This window comes from Bos taurus, chromosome 3 (genome assembly GCF_002263795.3).
Source record: "Bos taurus isolate L1 Dominette 01449 registration number 42190680 breed Hereford chromosome 3, ARS-UCD2.0, whole genome shotgun sequence".
In the NCBI taxonomy this organism is placed as follows: Eukaryota; Metazoa; Chordata; class Mammalia; order Artiodactyla; family Bovidae; genus Bos; species Bos taurus.
Genome location: NC_037330.1, coordinates 12,144,287 through 12,154,325, shown reverse-complemented (window position 1 = coordinate 12,154,325; position 10,039 = coordinate 12,144,287). Strand labels below are relative to the sequence as shown.

At 45.8% G+C, this 10,039-nt stretch overlaps 1 protein-coding gene across 1 annotated transcript; it reads left to right on the top strand.

The window, feature by feature from the left end:
- Positions 1-297: 297 nt before the first annotated feature.
- Positions 298-4,961, top strand: LOC512286 (antigen-presenting glycoprotein CD1d). The gene is made up of 5 exons (XM_003585820.6): positions 298-968; positions 1,239-1,517; positions 2,229-2,507; positions 3,265-3,364; positions 3,461-4,961. Exons 1-5 carry the CDS (start codon positions 392-394, stop codon positions 3,480-3,482), a joined length of 1,257 nt encoding a protein of 418 aa, XP_003585868.1. The 5' UTR covers positions 298-391; the 3' UTR covers positions 3,483-4,961.
- Positions 4,962-10,039: the final 5,078 nt, after the last annotated feature.

The window sequence follows — 10,039 nt, the reverse complement described above, 5'->3', positions numbered from 1 at the left end:
GGAAAAAGAGATTTAGACAAGCCAGTTGTTAGAAACATGATACTTAAGTGAGTGGCTGTGACCACGGCTCTTTGCAGCTCAGATACCTAATGAGAGGGACCATCTGGCAGATGAAAAAGGGATCCCTGGACTGGAGGGGGGTTAGAAGCAAGTCCCAGGAGAGTCAGAATGGGAGTCCTTCCTGTCTCCAGGCTTAAGAATTGGCCAGCCACAGGGTCAAATTCAGGACCTTTTTGGCAGTCCCGGAAACCCGGGGTGTGTGGGCGGGCGTTGCGGAAGGACCGAGGGGCGGGGGGCGGAGATTCGAGGTCCGAGAGCAGAGCTAGGAAGTGGGGGTGCTGGCTGTTTCTGTTCTTCTGGGGGCTTCCCCAGATTTGGGGGAGTTTGGGGGATGAGTGGAACCGGGGATTCCCGGAAGAGGTCGGCGAGAGGGAGCCGAGCAGGGAAAGGGGAGGACGCTCGCGGCGGGCGGGCGCAGACTGATGCACCTCGGAAAGCCGGGAGCTTGATCCAGCAGCTCGAGAACCTGCTACTCCCTGCCTCCAGCTGCTTGGCCCCTGGAGACCGAGCTCGATTCAGAGCGAGCAGACATCACCCTTTCTTCCCAAACCTAACTGTTTCTTTCTTTCTTTTTTTTTTCCTTTTCCCTTCTGTGCTCTCCCTCCCGTTTCCCCGGCTCCTCGGATCTGTATTCTCTCCAGACCCGCAAACGCCTTTCTCCTTCCACGGCCTCCAGATCTCCTCCTTGGCCAACAGCAGCTGGACACGCACGGACTGCCTGGGGTGGCTGGGGGAGCTGCAGCCCTATACTTGGCGCAATGAGTCGGACACCATCCGCTTCCTGAAGCCTTGGTCTCGGGGCACATTCAGCGACCAGCAGTGGGAGCAGCTGCAGCATACGTTTCAGGTTTATCGCAGCAGCTTCACAAAGGTCCTCTGGGAATTCGTCAAAAGGCTGCACGCCGAATGTGAGCTGAGGGATGGGATTGCAGAGGGGACAGTGGATTCTGAAGCCCAACCGGGAGGTTCTGGCCCCACGTGATTGTCTCCTCTCTCCCTTTTGAGTCCCACTTCTGCCTGAGAGGTCCCAGCTTGAGTCCTCAAAATACCCCTTGTTCATCCCGCTGCAGGTCATCCATTCTCATTTACATGAACTTTGGGGTCCCTAGTATAACCCTCACACCAATTTCTTCAACTCCTTTCAGTCTTCATAGATTTCTTTCCATTCCTCTCCTCAGTACCTCTTGAGATCCAGGGATCTGCAGGATGTGAGTTGCTTCAGGGGAACACCTCAGAAAGCTTCTTACGTGCAGCATTTCAAGGAAGGGATGTCCTGAGTTTCCAAGGAATGTCTTGGGTGTCAGCCCCAGATGCCCCGCCTTGGGTCCAGGAGGTCTGCAAGGTGATCAATCTGGACCAAGGGACCAAGGAAACAGTGCACTGGCTCCTCCATGACATCTGCCCCGAGTTGGTCAGAGGCCTCTTGCAGACCGGGAAGTCCGAGCTGGAGAAGCAAGGTCAGCCTGCCTTTGTCACCTCCTGCCCTCCACTCCACTCTGGGGCTCCATCTGGGGTTTTCATTCCAGGGTTCACATCCTTTTAAGCATCACGGGAAGAGGAGGGGATGGATAAGGTGTGAGGGTATTTAAACTCTCAACAGACATTAACTAGGTACGTTTTGGGTTCCATGAATTGAATTAAATAAACCCTGGGGGTCAGTCAGGATCTGTGCTTGAGGAGGGAGAGAAGCAGATGAACAGTTAAAGCAGTGTCCTGGTGGCTCAGATGGTAAAGAGTCTGCCCACAATGCAGGAGACCCGGGTTTGACCCCTGAGTTGTGAAGATGCCCTGGAGAAGGAAATGGCAACCCCCTCTAGTACTCTTGCCTGAAAAATTCCGTGTACAGAGGAGCCTGGTGGGCTACTGTCCAAGGGTTGCAAAGAGTCAGGCATGACTGGGTGACTAACACTTAGAAACTTGCTACGTATGTTACAGCTGAACACAGGGTGCTCTGGGAGTACAGAGTAGGGGCATTTATCGGAGACTGGACCAGGGAAGGGAATGGGGATCGGGGAAGGCTTTCCCAGAGAAGCTAATTCAAATGGATTGAAACGGGGGGAGTTCATCTCCAGAGGTAGAATTATAGGACTGATGAGCCTGCTGTGAGGTCCAGAGCCTCTGATGTGGAGTCTTCACTCTAAGATGTCTCATTCTGCTATCGAATACAGTGAAGCCGGAGGCTTGGCTGTCCAGTGGCCCCAGTCCTGGGCCTGGCCATCTGCTGCTGGTGTGCCACGTCTCAGGATTCTACCCAAAACCTGTGCGGGTGATGTGGATGAGGGGCGAGCAGGAGGAGCCTGGCACTCGGCAAGGAGACGTCATGCCCAATGCCGACTCGACTTGGTATCTGCGAGTAACCCTGGATGTGGCGGCTGGGGAGGCAGCTGGCCTGAGTTGCCGAGTGAAGCACAGCAGTCTAGGAGACCAGGACATCATCCTGTACTGGGGTGAGAAGGAACTGGGGCTCAGCTGGGGATGGGAAGAGGTGGTCCTCAAGCACAGAGGGAGGGCCTAGGGAAGGGGAGGGAAATGACACACCTTGGATGGAGGAAATGAAGCCCCAGCCAGGAGTGATAGAAGGAGGGGATTCTCAAAGGGGAGTAACAAAGATCTGAACTCAACAAGGATTGAGACAAGGTATTCCCTATTCAGGAAAGAACAGACTAAAATCCCCTCAGATCCAGAAATAGGTGGCAAGTGCAGAATGCTAGGAAGATTTGTTTTTCAGAGGAGGCAACTGGGGACTTTGAAAGACAGGGTAAAAAAGATAGCTGAGGTTTGTTGAGTGCTTTCTCGGTGTGAGCTGAACACTCTGCGTACAGCAGAGGATGTATGAACAATCATCCCAGCTCTCCTTTGAGCAGGTACCATTGTTTTCATGTTACAGATGAGAAATTGAGGCGAAGCCAGGTCAGCCTGTCTGAGTTTCATCATTAGAAAGTGGAAGAGCTGGATTTAGACTCAGGTTTGGACTAGCTGTGAAACTAGTGCCTTGCTCCATATGAGTACGAGCATATGCTGAAGTGAACCGAATTGTAGATGTCCAGACCCCAAGAAAAGATGGGGCGTCTAAAAACTTCAGAGGAATACAAGTGGGCACATTAAACAGGACAAGAAATAAGCATCTGGCATGCTCACATGTGCTTATAGTAGGGGATATATGCAGATTCCCAGACTGAGACACATCCTGTGTCCCCCACACAGATGGGAACCGTGTCTCCAGGGGCTTGATTGTCATCCTGGTACTACTGGTGTTCGTCCTTCTGTTTGTTGGAGGCTTAGTCTTCTGGTTTAGGAAGCACCGGTAAGTCTCTCCTTTCCATCTCCTCCCTACCTCAACCCCTCTGCCCAGGTTTTCTCCTCTTCCCTTTTCCTTAATGGTCTCTGTTTTCTCTCACAGCCGCTATCAAGATATCCCGTGACTCTTCTCACCACATCCATCTGTCTGGACTTCAGGATCTCAGGGCTTTAGCCCTCAGAATTTGAGGGTTACCTTGAAGAAGCGGAGAACAGGCAGCTCTTGTCACACATTTTGAACATTTTATCTAAGAAGTTTTAAGTATGTTTTTTTTTTCTTTTAGTATACTACAAGTGTATATGTCCAAATAGTTCTGTAAAAAACAGAAGTGCAAACTCAGATACCTCTCAGGGACAAGCAGATAAAGGCTGCAGTGTAACTGTGTGGTCATTATTTGAATGATGGAATATGCAGTCAACTGGAAGATCCTTTTCCTGTTCCAAGGAAGCAAGTGCAACTGTTCCTTGTAAAGTATAAAGTAAGACTTTGGCTTGGCTGTAACCCACCTTTTTTTCAAGAAAAACAGGTCTAGCATTATATGTGAACAAGCCTATTTTAATGTGTTGATAGAAAACTTTACAATATGTGGGGTGTTGTTGTTCAGTGGCTCAGTCGTGTCTGACTCTTTGCGACCCTATCAGTTCACTTCAGTTGCTCAGCATACCAGGCTTCCCTGTGCTTCGCCATCTTCTGGAGCTTACTCAAACTCATGTCCATTGAGTCAGTGAAGCCATCCAGCCATCTCATCCTCTGTCGTCCCCTTCTCCTCCCGCCTTCAATCTTCCCTCGCATCAGGGTTTTTTCTAACGAGTCAGCCAAAATATTGGAGCTGCACCTTCGGCATCAGTCCTTCCAATGAATATTTCGGGTTGATTTCCTTTAGGATTGACTGGTTTGATCTCTTTGCAGTTCAAGGGACTCTCAAGGGTCTCCCCCAACACCACAGTTCAAAACATCAATTCTTCGGCACTTACCCTTCTTTATGGTCCAACTCTCACATCCATACATGACTACTGGAAAAACCATAGCTTCGACTAGATGGACCTCTGTTGGCGAAGTAACGTGCTTACTTTTTAATATGCTGTCTAGGTTTGTCAGATATTTCTTCCAAAGAGCAAGCATCTTTTGATTTCATGGCTGCAGTAACCATCTGCAGTGATTCTGTGTGGGAACCATGTTTTACTGATTTCTCAGAAATGTCTCCTGGAATTGAATACTCATTCCCTCTTCCTTGCTTTCTCTCTGCCACCCTTAATTTAGACATTCTGACTGACACCTCAGTGTCAGCTAGATGCTGTTCTGTACACAGAACAAACCCCCTTATCTTCAAAGACCTTTCCTTACAACTCTTATATCATTACCTCCAGACCTCCAGGAGGAAGCCTCTTTGATCCCTGAATTCTAGTCTCTGTCTTACTTTCCTGTGCTTAGTTAAAGATTACAAGATAAGTTACCAATAAAATATGTGCTCTGTAGGTTCTTGGGAAGTTGCTTCTCTGAACGCTCTCCCTGTGCTGTCTGTCATAATACTGTGTGTTTGTATTATTCAGTGCGAAACCACCACAATTTTGGAACCCAAGAAAATAAAGTCTGCTGCCTTTTCCACTGTTTCCTCATCTATTTGCCATGAAATAATGGGACCGGATGCCATGCTCTTTGTTTTTTGAATGCTGAGTTTTAAATCAGCTTTTCTGGGGTTGTGGGATACTCCAAATACACCTCTGCTGGATGACCCTAGGCCTCCCAGTTTGTGTCTGTGGCATAAAAAGTTTGTCCTGAATGATACATTGAGAATTTCAGAACCTTCTCTGGTAGTTCAGATGGTAAGGAGTCTTCCTACACTGCAGGAGACCTGGGTTTGATCCCTGGGTGAGGAAGATCCCCAGGAGAAAGGGATGGCAACCCACTCCAGTGTTCTTGCCTGGAGAATCCCATGGACAGACAGACAATCCATGGAATCACATAGAGTTGGTCATGATTGAGCGACTAATGCTTTCACTTTCAGAACCTAGCTTCTATTTTGAACCTGAATTTACAAAGAGAGACATTTTAAAAGAAAGTTAGGTTGTAGGAAACAGAGGTGTCTCAAGTTTTTACTTCATGTAACTTGATTAAAAGAGGAGAAATCATAGTGTGGGTATATAATGTAGAAAAAGCTACTTTTGGTAGTGATATTTCTCTCACGTGGCCAGTTGTTTTTTCAGAGTGGATGGAGACAGATTCTCCCACTTATAGCTATTAAATGAGACTATACATGAGCTGGACTGAACCCATTTGGACAGGCATGAGCGCTAGTGGAGGCCCAGCTGTCTGCTCTATTCTTAGCCTCGATAAGAAAAGCAGGAAATGTTGAGGAACAGCAGCCCTCCCCTATGCAAAGAAATTTGAAGGTCAAGATAAAATCATCTGTAGCTACCAGAGAAGTAGTCGCTTGGCAGTCAAGGCCCTTGAACAACCAGAAAAATGACTAAGCTTTTGAAGTCTTTTCTTGAGAAAATTAAGATTTGGCATCTTCTTTGTTGGATTTGCAGATAAAACCCAGGATATGTGTGGAAATGCAGCTAGTTTCTAAATCCATGGTTTCTAAACTGGTTTCCTAACCTATAGCCTCATCACCTGGAAAGTTGCAAATTATGTTGAGCCACCCCCTGCCAATGAGCCCTACTAAATGAGAAATCTTATGAGTGGGGCCCAGTCATCTGTGTTTTATCAAGCCCTCAGGTGATTCTGGGGGCTTCGTAGGTGGTCAGTGGTAAAGAATCTGCCTGCTAATGCGGGCAGTGCAGTAGACGTGGGTTCAATCCCTGGGTCCGGAAGATCCCCTGGAGTAGGAAATGGCAACCCGCTCCAGTATGCTTGCCTAGAAAATTCACTGTACAGAAGCTCCTGGTGGGTTACAGTCCATGAGGTCACAAACAGTCATATGTGACTGAAAGACTGGCGAGCACACACACACACCCAAACACACACACAGAGTTAATTTTGATGTTCAGTTAAAGTTAGAGAATCACTGTTTGTAAGTACTGTCCATTGCTATGCAACAGATTCCTCAGAATGCTAAGTGAAATGCTGGCTTGAGGTTAGAGAAAGCCTCCTAGAGGGAGGGGAAATTGAAACAGGAGGTAGAGATCCACTGAGGTGAACCAAAAAATGCACTGGATCAGGAGATAAGGATGTGGTCTTTATTCACACACTTTATTCCTGTGCCAAAAGGAGGTACTAATGTCCGTTTTGATCATGCTACAGATTGAATGTCTATGTCCTGTGTCCTCTGTTGAAAACCGAATACACAAGGTGATGGTTTTAGATGGTGAGTTCTTTGGGAGGAGATTAGACCATGAGGTCTGAGCTCTCATGAATGGGATTAGTGACCTTATAAAAAGGGTCCTTATCTGTATATAGCACAGGGAACTCTACACAATACACTGTTGTAATCTATATGGGAAAAAATCTCAAAAAGAATAATATGTATCAGTTCAGTTCAATTCAGTCACTCAGTCGTGTCTGACTCTTTGTGACCCCATGAATCACAGCAAGCCAGGCCTCCCTGTCCATCACCTACTCCCGGAGTTCACTCAAACTCACGTCCATCGAGTCGGTGATGCCATCCAGCCATCTCATCCTCTGTCGTCCCCTTCTCCTCCTGCCCCCAATCCCTCCCAGCATCAGAGTCTTTTCCAATGAGTCAACTCTTCACATGAGGTGGACAAAATACTGGAGTTTCAGCTTGAGCATCATTCCTTCCAAAGAAATCCCAGGACTGATCTCCTTCAGAATGGACTGGTTGGATCTCCGTGCAGTCCAAGGGATACTCAAGAGCCTTCTCCAACACCACAGTTCAAAAGCATCAATTCTTCGGCACTCAGCCTTCTTCACAGTCCAACTCTCACCATACATGACCACAGGAAAAACCATAGCCTTGACTAGACAGACCTTTGTTTGCAAAGTAATGTCTGTGCTTTTGAATATGCTATCTAGGTTGGTCATAACTTTCCTTCCAAGGAGTAAGCGTCTTTTAATTTGATGGCTGCAGTCACCATCTGCAGTGATTTTGGAGCCCAGAAAAATAAAGTCTGACACTGTTTCCACTGTTTCCCCATCTATTTCCCATCAAGTGATGGGACTGGATGCCATAATCTTCATTTTCTGAATGTTGAGCTTTAAGCCAACTTTTTCACTCTCCACTTTCACTTTCATCAAGAGGCTTTTGAGTTCCTCTTCACTTTCTGCCATAAGGGCGGTGTCATCTGCATATCTGAGGTTATTGAAATTTCTCCCGGTGATCTTGATTCCAGCTTGTGTTTCTTCCAGTCCAGCATTCCTCATGATGTACTCTGCATATAAGTTAAATAAGCAGGGTGACCATATACAGCCTTGACGTACTCCTTTTCCTATTTGGAACCAGTCTGTTGTTCCATGTCCAGTTCTAACTGTTGCTTCCTGACCTCCATACAGATTTCTCAACAGGCAGGTCAGGTGAGGCCAAAAAAAAAAAAAAAAAAAGAAAGAAAGAAAAACAAACAACTAAGGGTTACAACAACAAGGAACAGGAAGGGAGAAATGAAAATATCTTGTGTATGGTCCTTACAATATATATGAAGGGCACGCATGTGAGCTCAGTCGTGTCCAACTCTGTGACCCTATGCATTATAGCACACCAGACTCCTCTATTCATGGGACTTCCTAGGCAAGATACTAGAGTGGGTTGCCATTTCTTACTCCCGGGCATCTTCTCAACCCAGGAATCACATATCTCCTTCATCTCCTGCATTAGCAAGCAGATTCTTTACCACTGAGCCACCTGGGAACTGCATATGAGAAGTAATATAATATTATTTAAAGGTAGCCAGCAATACATTGAAAACAATTGTAAATCCTAGGGAAATGCCTGTAAAAACGTTTAAAAAGAGGCATGCCTGTAAGGCAGTAGTGGGTAAAAAATAGAATCCTAAAAAGGAAAATCTACAGATGCAACAAGTAAAAGGCAAACGAGAAAGGGAAAGTTATACCCAACTAAATGCAGAGTTCCAAGGATAGCAGGGAGAGGTAAGAAAGTCTTCTTAAGTGAACAATGCAAAGAAATAGAGAATGATAGAAGGGGTTAGACTAACAATTTCTTCAAGAAACTTGGAGATATCAAAGGAACATTTCATGCAAGGATGGGCATGATAAAGCAAAGAAATGGTAAGGACCTAACAGAAGCAGAAGAGAGTAAGAAGAGGTGGCAAGAACACACAGAAGACTACACAAAAATGTTTGTTAATGTCCCAGATAGCCATGATGGTGTGGTCACTCACCTAGAGTCAGACATCCTAGAGGGTGAAGTCAAGTGAGCTTTAGGAACCATTACTATGAACAAAGCCAGTGGAAGTGATAGAATTCCAGCTGAGCTATTTCAAATCCTAAAAGATGAGGCTGTTAAAGGGCTGCACTCAATATGTCAGCAAATTTGGAAACTTCAGTAGTAGTTACAGGACTGGAAAAGGTCAGTTTTCATTCCAATCCCAAAGAAGGGCAATGGCAAAGAATGTTCCAACTACTGAATAACTGCTCTCATTTCACGTGTTAGTAAGGCCATGCTCAAAACCCTTCAAGCTAGGTTTCAACAGCACAAAAACTGAGAACTTCCAGATGTTCAAGCTGGATTTAGAAAAGTCAGAGGAACCAGAGATCAAATTGCCAACATTCATTGAATCATAGAGAGAGCAAGGGAATTCCAAAAAAAAAAAAAAAAATCTACTTCTGCTTCACTGACTATGATAAAGCCTTTGACTGTGTGGATCACAACAAACTGTGGAAAATTCTTAAAGAGATGATAATACCAGACTGCTTAAGCTGCCTCCTGAGAAACATGTATGAGGGTCAAGAAGCAATAGTTAGAACTGGACATGAAACAATGGACTGGTTCCAAATTGGGAAAGGAGTACATCAAGGCTGTACATTGTCACCCTACTTATTTAACATCTATGCAAAGCACATGGGAAATGCTGAGCTGGATGAATCACAAGCTGAAATCAAGACTCACACATGCAGAAGATAGCACTCTAATGGCAGAAAACAAAAAGAAACTGAAATGCCTGTTGATGAGAGTGAACGAGGAGAGTTTAAAAGCTGGCTTAAAATTCAAGATGCAAACAGCGAAGATCATGGCATCTGGTCCCATCACTTCATGGCAAATAGAAAGGGAAAAAAAGTGAAAACAGTGGCAGATTTTATTTTCTAGGGCTCCAAAATCACTGTGGAGGGTGACTGTAACCACAAAATTTGAAGACACTTGCTTCTTGGAAGAAAAGCTGTGACAAACCTAAACAGCATGTTAAAAAGCAGAGACATCACTTTGCCAACAAAGGTCTGCATAGTACAAACTGTGTTTTTTCCAGAAATCATGTTGGATGTGAGAGTTGACCCATAAGAAGGCTGAGTGCCAAAGAATTGATGCTTTGGAATTGTGGTGCTGGAGAAGACTCTTGTGAGTCCTTTGGAGCACAAGGAGATCAAACCAATCAATCCTGAAGGAAATTAATCCTGAACTAAACTGAATTGGAAGATCTGATGCTGAAACTAAAGCCCCAATACTCTGGCCACCTGATGTGAACAGCTGACTTACTGGGGAAGACCTTGATGCTGGGAAAGATTGAGGGCATGAGGAGAAAGAGGCAACAGAGGATGAGACAGTGGGAT

Coding starts and splice junctions, on each gene's coding strand:
- LOC512286 (XM_003585820.6), top strand. CDS start 392: ATGAGTGGAACCGGGGATTCCCGGAAGAGGTCGGCGAGAGGGAGCCGA. Junction 969..1,238: donor CAAAAGGCTGCACGCCGAAT/GTGAGCTGAGGG, acceptor TCCTCTCCTCAG/TACCTCTTGAGATCCAGGGA. Junction 3,365..3,460: donor TTCTGGTTTAGGAAGCACCG/GTAAGTCTCTCC, acceptor TTTCTCTCACAG/CCGCTATCAAGATATCCCGT.